The sequence below is a fragment of the Acomys russatus genome, chromosome 4 (assembly GCF_903995435.1).
Source record: "Acomys russatus chromosome 4, mAcoRus1.1, whole genome shotgun sequence".
In the NCBI taxonomy this organism is placed as follows: Eukaryota; Metazoa; Chordata; class Mammalia; order Rodentia; family Muridae; genus Acomys; species Acomys russatus.
The window spans coordinates 15,323,844-15,338,752 of NC_067140.1; the positions used below are offsets into that span (position 1 = coordinate 15,323,844).

At 50.9% G+C, this 14,909-nt stretch overlaps 1 protein-coding gene and 1 non-coding gene across 2 annotated transcripts in view; one reads left to right on the forward strand and one right to left on the reverse strand.

The window, feature by feature from the left end:
• The window catches only part of Zmynd8 (zinc finger MYND-type containing 8), a 101,534-nt gene that overhangs the window by 65,691 nt on the left and 20,934 nt on the right, over positions 1 to 14,909 (reverse strand). Inside the window, 1 exon segment of the mRNA XM_051143814.1 lies at positions 963 to 1,111. Coding sequence (XP_050999771.1) covers positions 963 to 1,111 — 149 coding nt within the window.
• On the forward strand, positions 11,015 to 11,119 carry LOC127188756 (U6 spliceosomal RNA). Its single transcript, XR_007830600.1, has one exon. It is a non-coding gene; the product is annotated as a U6 spliceosomal RNA (small nuclear RNA).

Consider the following 14,909-nt stretch of genomic DNA (forward strand, 5'->3'; position numbering starts at 1 on the left):
TTAATTAATGGTGCTCAATTAATGCTCACAACAGCCCCCTTAGACTGGGCTATATCACAATCCTCATCTTGTGAATGAAGGAGAAAGCTAACGGCACACAAGAGGTTAACTTGCCCAAAGCCACAGAGCCAAGGCTGAGCTCACCACTCGCTATATAATTTTGAGAGCGAAAATAGATTTGTGCTCAGAAATATATACTCGAGGCTTTAGGCATTTAACCACTGCAAGACCTCTGCCCATAAAACCAGCCATCTTGCTTGATTCAGCCCTCACTCCCCAGAGCCCACTCCAGCACTCTCGATAAGGCATAGAGTGGGTGAAGGGGCCGACACTGAAGACAATGCCGGAACTGACTCAGCCACAGCGACACGGGCATCCTATCCAACCCATTCACAGGCCTCTCGTCAGCTCACACCCAAAGACTACCCAGCCTGCATCAGAGATGTAAAGCTGAAAGACTCTTTAGACAACAACACCCAAGTGGAACAATCTCCTCCGTATAGGCGATGGCACTGGCTGCCAGGAGGGTAGCGCTGTGTGCAGAGAAAGGGGACAGTGACCCATGACCAAAGCTGGAATCAAGTGTCTCTCCCCGCTTGCCTTCATTTTACAGATGAGAAAATGGTCTCCCAGCCCATGCAGCCCCCCTCTGGCAGATGTCTTAGCTCAGAGGGAAGGAAAACACCCGACACTACCAAAAACTAACTCAAGGAAAAGCACTCAGCCCCCACCAGACCCCCCCCCCCAACCTGGCTCACAGCTTTGTCCTTTGTCCTCAAAACAGATCTGAAATCCCACTGAGAATTCCTGCACAGACCCCTTCTGAGCTGCCTCTCATGTAAATGCGGGCTAGTTAGTGCCCGGCAGCCAGGCAGGCAGGCTGCTACATTAACCCAAGCTACACCACTGCCACCTGGCCTCCATCCCACTGGAACAGAAGCCACTCGCAGTGACTTGGTTACCTGCTCTTTATTGCTACTGTTTAATAAGCCGGGTTTCTTTTTCTTTTTAATGGGGCTTGTGGATGAGTCTTGGGGTGAATGGCCATTGGAGGAATGTGGAGGGCTAGGGAACTTCCGCTTCTGGGCCGTTCTCTCTGTAGAGCCAGGATCTGAAAGAGATACAGAGGTCCATGCTTGAAAAGCTGTCAAGGAGGCCTGGGCCACTTGGAGCGGGCATGTAGGTGTCACAGTCACAAGTGACTCTGCCCCCAAACTCCAAGTGACAATGTTAGTGTTTCCTTTCCTAGAAGCTACCTGTCTCCTCCTTCAGTCTCTCTTCATACCATTCCTGTGAATTCTTAGCTTGGTGCCAAGTACACAAAAAGAGAAACCTCATGTGGGGCGCAGCACTGCATGCCTTTAATCCCAACATTCAGAGAGGCAGAGGCAGGTGGATCTCTGAGTTCAAGGCCAGCCTGGTCTACAAAGAGAATACAGAACAGCCAGGGTTACACAGAGAAACCCTGTCTCAGAGGCGGGGGGTAGACAGAGAGAGAGAGAGAGAGAGAGAGAGAGAGAGAGAGAGAGAGAGAAACCTCAAACCACCTAAACTTCTGGCTTTTCTTTAAAAACAAAAATAAAAACAGTAACAAAAAAGCAGACCAAGGCCCACAGGGCCTGATGGCACCTGCCACAGCTGAGTAGCAATCACCTGTCTTCACCTGAGAGCTGTCATCAATTTTTCATAACAAAAGCCCTGGTGACAAGGCCATGACGCTGTTATAAGAGCTGTGTTATTTTTAGGCCTCTTGAGGAAATGTGTCACCTGGGGTGGACTTTGACATTTTTGAACCAGGCCTTGCTTCCTGTCCACACTTTGTCCAGGAGCTGTGGCTGTGAGAAGCCCAACTGCACACTCCCACCAACACAGATGACACTGCCGACCACCAGGCCGCCTAGGATGGCACACGACATCCCCTCCAGATGGAAGCCAAAAAATCAACCTTACCTTCCTTCGGCTGCTTTTCACGTATGTGGTCACAGCAACGAGAAAACGATAAAGCAAGTTACAAGAAGTGGTCACGCAGGCAGGGGTGTTGCTTTTACGCCCAGAAGATACCTCTCCATGGCCTGCCCAACAAAATCAAGACACCCAGGAGATACCTCAAAAAAAACAGAGCCGCCAGTACTCCTTCATATTCCTTTCGCCAGGTCAGGCATGGTGGCGCATGTCTTTAATCCCAGCACGCGGGAGGCAGAGCCAGGTGGATCTCTGAGTTCAAGGCCAGCCTGGTCTACAAAGAGAGTCCAAACCAACCAAGGCTACACAGAGAAACCCTGTCTCAAAAAATAAAAATAAAAAAAATGTTTAAATTTAAAAAAATAAATAAATAAAAGAATGCTGAGTACACACTGGAGAGATGGCTCAGCGGTCAAGAGCACCATCTGCTCTTCCAAAGGTCCCGAGTTCAAGTCCCAGCTGATCCAATGCCTGCCTCTGGCCGCTGTAGGCACTGCACACATGTGGCAAAACACTCGTACACTTTTTGAAAATAAGAATAAGATTGAACACAGGCAAGAGGCAGAGGCAGACAGATCTCCGACCAGCTAAGGCCAGCCTGGATGACAGAGTGAGCTCTAGGCCAGTGAAAGCCTGTCTCAAAACGAAGAATGCTGCAAGTTAGTGAGAAGGACAAATGAGTCCTGCAAGCATAAGGCTCTGAGGCCAGAAACCATGTAAACTTGGCCATGGTTGCCTGAATGTGAAACCTCAGCACTCCTTCAGCAAATGTAAGACAGACATAAGAATCCTCCAGAAGCTTATGGGCCAGCCAGACTGTTGCACTGACGGCAAACAAGAGCCTGTCTCAAACAAGGTGGAAGGAAAGAACTGACACCCAACACATCTCATACACACACACACACACACACACACACACACACACACACACACACACACAATCATGTGTAAGAAAAACAAGTGTGTTTTACAGGCACTTTGGAGGCAGAAGCAGATGGACTGCTTTGAGTTCCAGGCCAGGCTGGGTTAACAGAGTGACACACAATCTCTACCCCTCCCCCACTGAAAGATTGATGAGGCACTACTGAGGGTGCCATTTAGCCATAGAGCGCATGCCCAGCAGGCACAATCCTCCAGGTCCCATGCCCAGCACCAAGAGCGACAGCATCTCTCCATACTGTGTGGCAATCTCCAGCCTGGATCCAGTTACAAAACAACACATCTAGTGCCATCAGGAGACCAACACAGCCCTCCCCAAAAGGATGCAATCCTGTGTGTAAACACTTAGAATCCTCCAGGGTGAACACCAGGGTCCAGCCAGGTTCCACAGCGGGGACAGGTGGGTGTCTCAAGAAGAGGGCCTGTGGGAAAGGATTATTTTTCACCATATACTCTGGTGTGCCAGATTCATCCTGTACCCAGATGACCTTATCAGAGCAAGGGAAATGAAAGAGACTTAGAAGGCTCAGTTTCACATGAAAAGCAGCAGGTGCGGGCAAAAGGCAACGAGTAAAAGATAGAAGTCACAGATGGATAAGATGGTGTGGGCTGGAAAGCCTCGGAATGGAGTTTGGGGTTCGTTCTCTGTGGATCTAATACACCCTACTACCTCTGCTCAAGTGTCAGAGCCTAAGTACTTAATGCAGGTGACTGGGTGGTGGGGTGAGGGTGGGGGTGTCTCGAGTATGTCTCAAAAGAAACAATCCTTTGGCCACTGCAAACCAGGAACTGACCAGGCAAAGGCTGTACTTACAAAATCTCGGCTAGCGGTTAGGTTGAGAGAAACTTCGCCAACGGGAGACAGGGGCAGTTTCTTAGGGTGCTGCAGGACTTCTTCGCTAGCTTTGGAAACATCTCGGCTCTTAGCCAAACTCAATTCCATTAAGAGCCCCAAGAACGGTGACAACAAAAAACAGGAAAGGGGTAGAGTGGGGACCTTCCTGCTTAGAACCCCCAGGGGGGGCTGTAGTTCTTATGACCAGCAGCAGCACCTTAATGTGTGTACGTACACACACACACACACACACACACACACACACACACACACACGGCAAATTAGGATTAGCTGGGATCTGTGAGTTTGAGAGGCTGCAGGGCACATACACGCTTGGGGGATGGGGCAGATCTGAGACCCACACACATGAAATCCCCTGGGTTGGGCTGCTAGGGAACTCTTTGACAAGATGGAAAAGAGACCAAGCAAAGCTTTTTGTCTCTCAGGACCTTGTCTGCAATGTGAAAAAGAGGGAAATGGGAGCCAGAAGTCCTTTCATGGCTCCACATGAACGCCTCCTATACCCGTCCAGGAAATACATGCCACCACTCTGCACACAGTTTCCTGGACGGGGGTGGGGGGTGGGATGAGGGATAACCAACTTCATTTTCACTGAGATGTCCTAAAAAATATAGTTGGGGGGGGCTGGAGAGATGGCTCAGGGGTTAGGAGCACTGACTGCTCTTCCAAAGGTCCTGAGTTCAATTCCCAGCGACCACACAGTGGCTCACAGCCATATATAATGAGATCTGGTGCCCTTTCTGGCATGCAGGTGTACATGCAGGCAGAACATTGTATAAATAATAAATAAATCTCTTAAAAAAAAAAAAAAAAAAGAATATAGTTGGGGCCAAATAAATGTACTTGCTGCCAAGCATGAAAACTGGAGGTCCATCCTGGGGACCCACAGGGCAAAAGGAGAAAAATCAACTCTTGCAGCCCTTCTCTGTGGTACCATCTCCAGTGGCTGCTCTCTGTGGTACCAGCACTCGTGCCTACTCTCTGTGGTACCATCTCCCCTGGCTGCTCTCTGTGGTACCATCTCCCATGGCTGCTCTCTGTGGTACAAGCACTCATGGCTGCTCTGTGTGTATCGCTCTTGGGCTGTTTACTAGGGTACACATGTGAGCAAGAGTTCCTGGAAAGAAGCTGTGTCCGTAGAGACTGACTGGTTGGAACTGCAGTGTGGAGAGGTTGGAATGCTGCAGGTCCACAGACTGACTTACCATGGGCCAGTTCCAGCCGTTTCACCGTTCCCTGCTCTCTCCTGGGTCAGAACTAACATCCTGTGATGACTAATAGATTAAAAAACCTTCTGCGATCTATGAACATGGCTAACCACTAGCTTCCACCAACCTCAAGGTGAAGAATGTTACCAGAGTGCAGCTGCGGCCCGTCTCTCTGTACCCGCCTCTTTGCTGTACCCACCAACATATCCTAAATTGCCCCAATTTATGACTTTCTCTGTTCTGTAAAACTATGTTTTTAAAAGCCATGAAACTGCTTCTACGTTAGAACATGGAATTTGGGGCAACCTAAATCTGTGTTCTGGGGCTGTGCAAGCGTGTGCACATGGGCCTAAATGGGAGGGAGGTGTCTATAAGGCAGGAGGGTGGTAAAAAAAAAAATCTTTCCTTGAGCTTTAAAATATTTTCATGGGGAGGGGAGGCCACCAGAAAAGTACACTTGCAAGCACCTATACCTGACAATGGAGTTTTGTTTCAGCCTACGGGGGGGCGGGGAACCACTGAACCCCATTTAGTGAGAATATGGGTCTGTCCCACAGCTGCCCAGCTCTGAGTGTTCCCAACCTTGTCTCAAGAAACCATAAAAACCTCAAGCTAGGCACAGTGCCGCACACCTTAAATCCCAGTACTCAAAGAAGAGGCAGGCAGATCTCTGAGTTCGAGACCAGCCTGGGTCTACATAACAAGTTCTAAGCTACCCAGCGCTACAGAGCTAGAACCTGCCTCCGATCACCTCAGCTCTCTCTGCTATTACAAAAGATCCCCCTGGAGCTTAGGGAAGCCCCGCTGCTGTACCTTCAGCTGCTAACACTCCAGAGGCCCAAAGGCTTTCCACAAAGACTCCTGGCCAGAAAAATTAGGAGACGCGGCTGAATTTATCACTCTTGAGAAACTGAATGGCAGGTCAGCCCTACAGCTGAAATGCCTCCCTCTCCGGCAGGAACCCGGCATCTGGTGACTGTACAGTGCTGGGAAGAAACCCAGCTGTCGTCATGGTAATGAAGTCACCATAAAGGCCTCTTCCAGAAAGCTGAGTCAGATTTTCGCTTCTCTAACGATTATGATTCTGATGAGGGAGCACTGCTAAGCATTATCGCATCTATAAACTCGAAGCTACGACAGGCACCCACCCGCCCCTGACTATCTTCACCTTGCATCTGAGAAGGGTTTCGTTTTGGTTTTGGTTTTTCCTTCCACCTTCCTGGACTAGCAAGATTCCATTACTCTGGCCTTGCACCAACCTCCCGCCTCGCCTCCACCTCCCCCAAAATTAAGTCTGGCTCTGAGTGTACTAAACGTGGGTGGGGGAACAGGGCTGCCTTGTGGAGGAGATGGCACAGTGACTCAGGAGCACAGCCTGGAGCGGAGCAGGCACCAGAAGCTTCCCCCTCTTTGTGACATTTTCCTGAAGTCTCAGTAAAGAGGTCTCCTGGGTATTAAGAGCTAAGCGTGTGACGTAACCCTTCCGGAGCCCATGTCTTATGAGCCACCAGAATTAATCGTGCTCAGCAGTTCCTTGCGTGTCCTTCGGCTTAAGGGACACCTCCCTCTAAGATAACCTGGCCACAAGCGAGGACCTCTTCAAACAACTTAACGTGTATTTCCCACCTGCCCAAGATGGCATAGCTATCACCACGTGTTGGGGCCAGGATTTGGCTCCAAAGCCCATGTTCCTGGCTACTATGGGACAGGCCCTTTACACCAGAAGGGCTCAGTTTCTCATCTGGGGTTGCAGAGAGGTCTCCTGATTGGGGTCCAACGGCTCCAACATTCATCCACTTGCTTTTGCTTTTCAACTGCAGGTGGAGGTATGGGGGCAGGAAGGGCCCCAACAAGAGTCTTGCTAAATGAAATCGGCCCCTCAAAGGGGGGGGGGTCTCTGGGAGCGCCAACCCCCGACCCCCCCACCTTCTCAGGACCTACCCTATGCTATAGAATTAGAGACTCCTAAACCCCACCCCTCCCCCAACCACACATCCCATCCCCACCCAGGCCTGGCAACCTGCTTGTGCCAAGCACCACCCACACCCATGGCCTGAGTCAGAGCACACCTGGCCCTTCAGAGCTTCAGCAGTGATACACTTCGCATGGAGCTGTTCTTGTTCTTCCCTGGAGAACGGGGCTGCCGCTTAGAGGCTGGGGGCTTTGTGTGTTTTTGTGGGTGTTGAATTTCCTTAATGATGCAGAGAGCAAGCCCACTGGTGCCCAGGTGCAAAGAGCAGTGGGACAGAGATGACAACACATGGCTGGCTCCAGGCCAATAAACAAACTTTTTGGAGGGGTGGGAAACAAAAAAACAAACAAAAAAAAAAGGTAAAAGAGGGAGCTGGAGAAGTGGCCCAGTGGTTAAGTATTTGTTGCTCTTCCAGAGGACCCAAGTTCAATTCCTAGCACCCACTCTTATCCAATGAATCATCTCTCCAGCCTCCGCCCTTTTTTTTTTCTCCTTTTTTTTTTTTTAAAGAAACAAGGCCTCTCCTTCCTCCTCCTCTCTCTTTCCAGTCTAAAAGAAGCAAGCTTTCTTCCAAAGAGCATTGTAAATCAATCCCACAGGTTCAAAGTAATGAAAAATGCCGGCCCCTATCAAGTGGAAAGCAAAAAAAAAAAAAAAAACCAGTCCTGTACATGACTTCAATCACTCAGCACTCGCTGGAGAGATCTTGGATACCGCAGAGGCCTCTGGGTCAGAAGCAGCTGGGGCACCAAGTGCCGGCAGAGGCAGCACTCCCAGGAAGGGACTAAGAGCCTCAACTCCGCCTGCTTCAAACAGGACCACCCGGGGACAGCTCTCCCAGAAGTGGCAAAGCAGGGCCACTGCTTAATCGTTTCCAAAGCTATTCCCAACGACAAAGAGCAGGTACCCAAAAGAGCCTCCCTCCCCAGGAATCCCAGGCACTCCCAACTGGGTAATTACATCATAAAGACACAAAGCCCAGAACTTCCTCCTGACACCAAAAAAAAAAAAAAAAAAGCAAAGGTGGGAGCCGAGGCTAAACTGTCCCTCTAGCAAAGATTGTGCATAGCAACAACTCCCTGAATGACCCACTCACTCTCACAAGGGGAACGTGGCTGAGGCCGGCAGAGACCCCAGGACCAGGCTGGACCAGCCTGAATAGGCCTGCCAGCACTAGAGTCAGAGGCAGTCAGCCTCTACAGGAAGCAGGCCTAGCAGCTTCTCACCCAGGACCAAGAAGTGGGTGGAAGAAGGAGAGAGGTCACACTCAACTTGGAGGAAAAAAAAAAATGTCCCTTCACATGAAGGCTTCCACAGCCGGCAGTGAGGTCAGATGGCACAGGGGTGGGCACTTACCTGCCATAGAGGCAGCTTGGTAGCTCAGGGAGCCTGGCCCCTCTGTTCCAAAAGAGGACAGAGGCAGGCTCCCGGCAGGCATTCCTGCTTCCGGCTGCTCGGCGGCCTCTCCCAGGGGGAGGAGGAAGCAGAGAGCAGAGGCTGAGAGTCACCACTTACCAGGCCAGCTCTGGTCTTAAGACGCATGGGATCTCCCAGGAGCACAAGGACACCTTTGCGATAGGACAGGCAGAGCCTGGCCTAGTGTCCATGGGCTTTCAATCTAATTCATCACCCTCGACAACCGCGTGGCTGTGAAGGGAGTCGTCCACACAGCACACCCCAGAGCCATTTATTATGGTCGACGCAATTGCTGTGCTTCTTTCTGAGGACAGGGTGTCGGTGGGAGAGGGGAGGTGATCTACATTTTGAACATGCTGATTTTTTTTTTTAATTAGGTGTTTCCATCTCCCTTCGGCCATGAAAGAAGGCAGCAGATACACCCCTACAGTGTCCTCCACTCTCCCTAGACACCAAATCAATCTGTAAAAAGCAAACCAACCAAAAAAAAAAAAAAAAAAAAAAAAAAAAACCACAAACCAAGCAGGACAGAAATGGCTCCCATCCAGGGAAAAAAGAGGCTGACAAATGAATTGTCTTTAGTCCTCAACCATCAGAACAGTTGACTGTAGCCTGGTCCTTCTTCATCACCCTGGGGCTCTCCCTGGCTGTTTCAACAGCAGGAGAGGCAGAGTCAGTATTGCATGCACGCACGCGCGCGCACACACACACACACACACACACACACACAGCCTCCTAGTCCTAAGAGTGCCTCCAGCATGGGTGACCAGCTAGGCCCTTTGGCCCTCCCAACACCGTATTAACACTCTTCTCCCACCCCAGAGATGGCCCCTCCTGGGGCTCGCAGGCTGCAGCCTATGGAGACACAAAAGGCTGACTACTCTGCCCTGAGGCAGCTGAAGCTCAGAAGTGGGTTGAGAGGAAAAAAAGGAAAAATAAAGAGAGAAAGGAAGAGGGGCAGCCGGGGACCAGGCCATGCGCCCCACAAGCACAGGAGGGTTCATCCTCCTCCAAAAGTCACCCTAATGTGGACAAGGAAAACGCCAGGAAGCAAGCGGGGGGGGGGGGAACACGGGCCTTCCAGGCAGCTTGCCACGCTTTTCTGGGCAAGCTGACTTTAGATACAGAACGTCCCCTAGGTTCCCCCAGTGAGGGTGATGCTTAACATCCCTGGAGCTCTCAGGGTTTGGGGGCCGCCCTACAACGCGGCTCAGAGCAGCCAAACACAGGAAACAGCAGGACAAGCAGCCAGACAATGGACCGCAGGAATCCGGTTGGGTAAGGGCGTGCAGGAAATCCTCCTGGAAAGGTCAGGGACTGAGCAGAGTGCAAAATAGGGGGGATGGGGGGGTCACAGAGACCCTGAGTTTGCAGCCTGGAGGAGGAATACTTAAACAGATTCCTCTTGTCTTTCTAATCTTGTTCACACATTTGCACGCGTGCGTGCGTGCGTGTTAAACCTCATCCTTGTTGGAGGCTGGGTCTCTTGTTTGCTGCTGTGCATGCCAAGCCACCTGGCTGGCCAGCTTCAGGGTCCTCCTGTCTCACCACCACCACCTCCTCCTCCCCCTCCCCCTCCTCCCCTCTCACAGCAGGAACACCAGAGTCATAATCTCCCTCTCCTACAAACAGCCCCAGCAATACACAAGTTCTGGGGGTTCCAACCCAAGTCCTCCCACCCGCATGACTAACGCTTTACCCACAAAGCCACCTCCCCAGTCTTTGAAATCTTTTTATGAGCTACAGGCACTATGGTGACTGTATGGAACACTCTCATGGGAGGGATGGCCACATCTGTATCCTCAGCATGTACAAGGAGACACGAAGGGCAGGGGACATCGCCAATTAGGTGCCATTTTCAAGGGACTCGGGTGTCCAGAACGGTGTATGGCAGTGATTCTTAAAGAGTTCCCGGGATAGACTGGACAGACTCTAGAGATGGTTAGGGATTGGGAGAGATGAAGCATCCTTTAAGACAGTGGACAAGACAGACAGGTGGCACCCAAAGCATCCAGCAATGCTGAGGCTGTAAAGCCCTGGATTCTAAAGTTCCAGTGAGCAACCAGGCAGGTCTACCCAAGAGTCAAGACACCATCATTAGCGGCTGGCAGATCCAGTGGTTAAGGCACTTGGCTAGGCAGGTTATCTGGACAACCAGGAAAAGGATGGCCCTGTTCTCTTAGGAGAGCAACCAGAGACACACAATGGTAGCAGCTGGGAGATGCTATGCCCAACTCACTACAATTCTGCCAGAGGGTAGGTGCTGAGTGTGCCCGTTCTGTGGATACAGTTACTGAGGCCTAGAGGAAAAACTGGGGATTGTTTTCTTTTGGCTTGGGGCGGGGGGTGTTGAGACAGGGCCTCTCTGTGTTAGCCTTGGCTATCCTGGAGTCGCTTTGTAGACCAGGCTGGCCTCAAACTCACAGAGATCCGCCTGCTTCTGCTGGGATTAAAGCTGTGCTCCACCACGAGTGGCTGAAAAACTGTCTAGTAAGTTCAGATACCTCAGAGACTTAAGACCAGGGGTTGTAAAATATAGGCTGGAGAGAGGGCAGTACCAAGGAGCGATTTCTCTATTTTCTCCTCAAAATAAGCTCATTTTAGGCCAAAGCTTTTCCCCTCCTAAACACGTCTCTACTTTTTTTTTTTTTTTAAATTTACGAGCTCGCTTCGGCAGCACATACACTAAAATTGGAACGATACAGAGAATATTAGCATGGCCCCTGCGCAAGGATGACACAAATTTGTGAAGCGTTCCTAAATTAATTAATTAATTAATTAATTAATTTGTAAAGATTTTGTGTGCATTGGTGTTTTGTCGGCATGTCTGTGTGAGGTTGTCAGACTTTGAAGTTACAGACAGTCGTCAGCTGCCATGTGGGTGCAGGAACTTGAACCCAGTTCCTCTGGAAGAGTAGTCAGTGCTCTTGACCACTAAGGCATCTCTCCAGCCCCCCAAGGCTGTTTTAAAAAATCACTTATGGCTATAATGCTGGGGGGCAGACGGGGATGCCTGATACCCATGACGGCCAGAAGAAGATGCCAAATCCTTTGAAGCCGGAGTTACAGATGGTTGTAAACCATCATGTGGGTGCAGGGACTCAAACCCAGGTCCTCTGTAAGAGCGGCCAGTGTGCTCTTACCAACTGAGCCATCTCTCCAGCCTCCCGTGTCACAGCTATAGTTTATGAAAAGCCACTTGCTGGAACGTAGCTCAATGGTCACATAATTCAATCCAGGGAACCAGCTGGTGAGAACCATGAATCACACGAGGATGGAGCAAGTTTCTGTAATGGGCTACAGCCCATCCCAGCCTGCGCTGCAGCCAGGTGACAGTCCAACACCTTCTTTACAGACCGACTCTGGCTGCATAAGTTCTGTGTGCCCCCCCCACCCCCGACTGCTTATCCATGAGAAGGTCCAGGCTTGGACTTCACAAACACTGCTGGGTTTGCAGGCTCTGCCATCTGCTATGGCTTTGAATCCAAGGCCTGGGCAAGTTACTTGGTGTCTCGAAGTCCCGGTGGGTCCGGCTATAGCTAATAAGAGTCATTCTGCATGCGTGATTAGTGTAAAGTCAGCGCACAAACCAGTGGCACACTGCTGACAGACCTATGCGTCACTGCTGTCACTCTCCCCTACTTATGGAATCAGGGAAAAGACTCAGAAACCTAAAACCAGTTTCCCTAAAACTTGCTGTGTGACCTGAGCATGCCTGGCAAACTCTCCTGTGCCCCGACACCCCGGCCCCACCCTTCCCATCCCTCCTCAGACCCTGCTCCTCCGAATGCCTGCTCCTCTCAAGACGCAGGAAGCTCTTGAAGAGAGACCAGGCCCGAGAGAAGGCCAACCTCACAGAGAGCTGTGTGACCTTCACCTCTCTGAGTTTCAGGCTTCTACTTATTCGTTCACAATGCCAAACCTAAAGGAAGAGCGGTGGCTCGCGCCTGTGATCCCAGCACTCAGGAGGCTGAGGCAGGGGGATCTTCATGAAAGCAAGGCCATCCTGAGCTACAGGAAGTTCTAGGCCAGCCAAGAGTCATCATGCCTACCACATACACGATGAAACACATTCAGCTCTGCTCACCCTAACCACAGTCACCATGCCCTCGTCCCTCAGGCGTGTTTCCTTTGCACTTAGCTGACCCCTCCCTCCAGCTACAATGTCCTATGCCCAATCCGCTCCACAGTAGCTAAATGTCACCTCCCCGTGAGCTTTCCAGGACACCCCAACCTGCAGGCTCCTCACACATACCCTGAAGTTGTGGGGGTATTTTATTCTCCATGAATCCACTCCTAGGGGTTGTGAGGCACCCTCTGCGGCTCAGTCTCTCGGAGCGTCTACTTCAAAACGTGAGCTCAGTGTCTGTGCAACAGCCCTGCACAGCAGCCTGGTGTTAGGCACAGAGCTGGGCTGACAGGGGCCTGCAAGATGGATGTCTGACCATTCAGGAGCAGTGACAAGACAGAGATTAAAGAAACTCTGACAGAGAGGACTGAGGTAGCTCAGAGGCTAGAGCACCGGCTGCTCTTCCACAGAAGATGGGTTCAGTTCTCAGCACCCACACAGCCGCTCACAGCCACCAGTGACTCCAGATCCGAGGGGCTATGGCTCCAGCCACTGAGTATTACTTTTTAAATTTCAGCAAATCGGGCCGGAGAGATGGCTCAAAGGTTAAGGGCACTGACTGCTCTTCCAGAGGTCCTGAGTTCAATTCCCAGCAACCACACATGGTGGCTCACAACCATCTATAATGTGATCTGATGCCCTCTTCTGGCCTGCAAGTGTACATGTAGGCAGAGCCTGTATACATAATAATAAATATTTTCAGAAAATCATCAAGCCCTACCAACTTGGAAAGACAAGAGAAAAAGACACTCCGCATAATTTTTCGAATAACAGGAGGGGTCTGACCAAGAAACTGGAAGCTTCCTCCATTCCCTGCAGTCCCGGACTAGGTATCTCCATCTGTATCTCAGCACGATGCTCCCCAGTCTATTAATTCCCGGAGGAGGCCACAGCACAGTGAGCAATGCAGCCCAACCGTCTACAGAAATGGTGGATGCCTGCAATACTGTCTGCACCTCACTGTCCATCACTCAAGTCCATATTTAGCCCACACACACTAGACATGGGCTTGAGCGACTGAGAAAAGAAAAATGACTCTTATGTGAATCTGAACAGTCACACATAATTAGTAGCCGCCATTCTGGAGGGCCTGGCAGGCAGACAGGACTCCAGTCCTGTGTGCCTGAGGGAATCCATTGCTGGGTCCAACGCACAGTGAGTGCTAAGGCCTAGAACTTGCCTTTGGGTCCTTCATCTGGCTTCGGAACATTGAATTCTGTAGTGTGCACACAAATTCTGATCAAAGCGGATTCCTTTGATAGGTAATTTAAGGGTCTTTCAGGGACAGTTTTGACTTTGGAGCCTACAGGAGTCTGCTCGCTCATTTGGATTTATTTATGGTTTTTTGGGGGGGGGAGTGGGAGGGGAGCTTGTGGTTAAAGGTTGTTTTACATTGCTGGAGATTGAATGCAAGACCCAGAGTTTCAGCATCTGCTCTGCCACTGAGCCAAGTCCCCTCCAGCTCACAGGTGTAGGTATAAACAAAAGGCTGGGTAGCAGGGTTGGGGGTGGGGAGGACCTGAGGATCTGGGGGGATACTAATCACGGACCGGCAAAGCAGTTCTCAGAAAGCAACACGGAGGTGGGGGGGGGGGGGTCACAAAGAGGGCGTGGCGGAAGCAGGAGGGTTCCCTGCTGGCAACAGCACCTGCCTGCAGCCAGGGAGGGTAAAGGAGGGCCAAGTAAGTGCTTAGGGACTCTGCAGCTTGAACTAGGGAGTGGCACAGCACGAGGAAAAAAGCCTTTAATCCCTGCTCCAGAGCCTCATCTTAAGGGAGAGAGAGAGAGAGTTGAGACAACAGCGGCGAATGAAGGCCTGTAAGGAGAAAGGGCCGCATCAAAGAGCACCGCGACCCTACAGGAGCAGAGAGGGAGACCGGCTCAGGGACAGATTATTCGAGCCTAGTTAATTACTCCCAGGCACTAGATTTTGCTAGAGAAGAGCCATTCTCTCCAGCCGAAAAGGCTGCTTTTGCCTTCACGGTGTAGGGCGGAAGTTCCAGGCATCAGACAACGTCTGGCTCATTCTGTCAGCTGTGCACGGAGGGGAACAGGCAGCATGGTAGAGCAACAAAGGCAGGACTCAGTTCCAACCGAGGCCTTGAACCTGAGGTACATGGGGGTGGTAAGGACACCTGCCACCAGGTCTCACCAATCTGAGTCCAATGCCGAGACCCATATGGCAGAAGGCAAGAACTACCAGCCCCCACAGGCTGGCTGCCTGACTTTCACATGTGTGCACACATGAAATATTAAACAAATGAAACTCAGAACAAAACAAACAACAAAAAACACCCTGGACAAGAGTTATGAAAAAACCTGATGTGCACAGAAGCCCCCTAGCCACACATGGCTCTGGGGATGATTTGAAAGGTCAGTGTGAATGACACGGAAAGGGACGAGTAAGAGAGCGATGAGCCTGGCAGA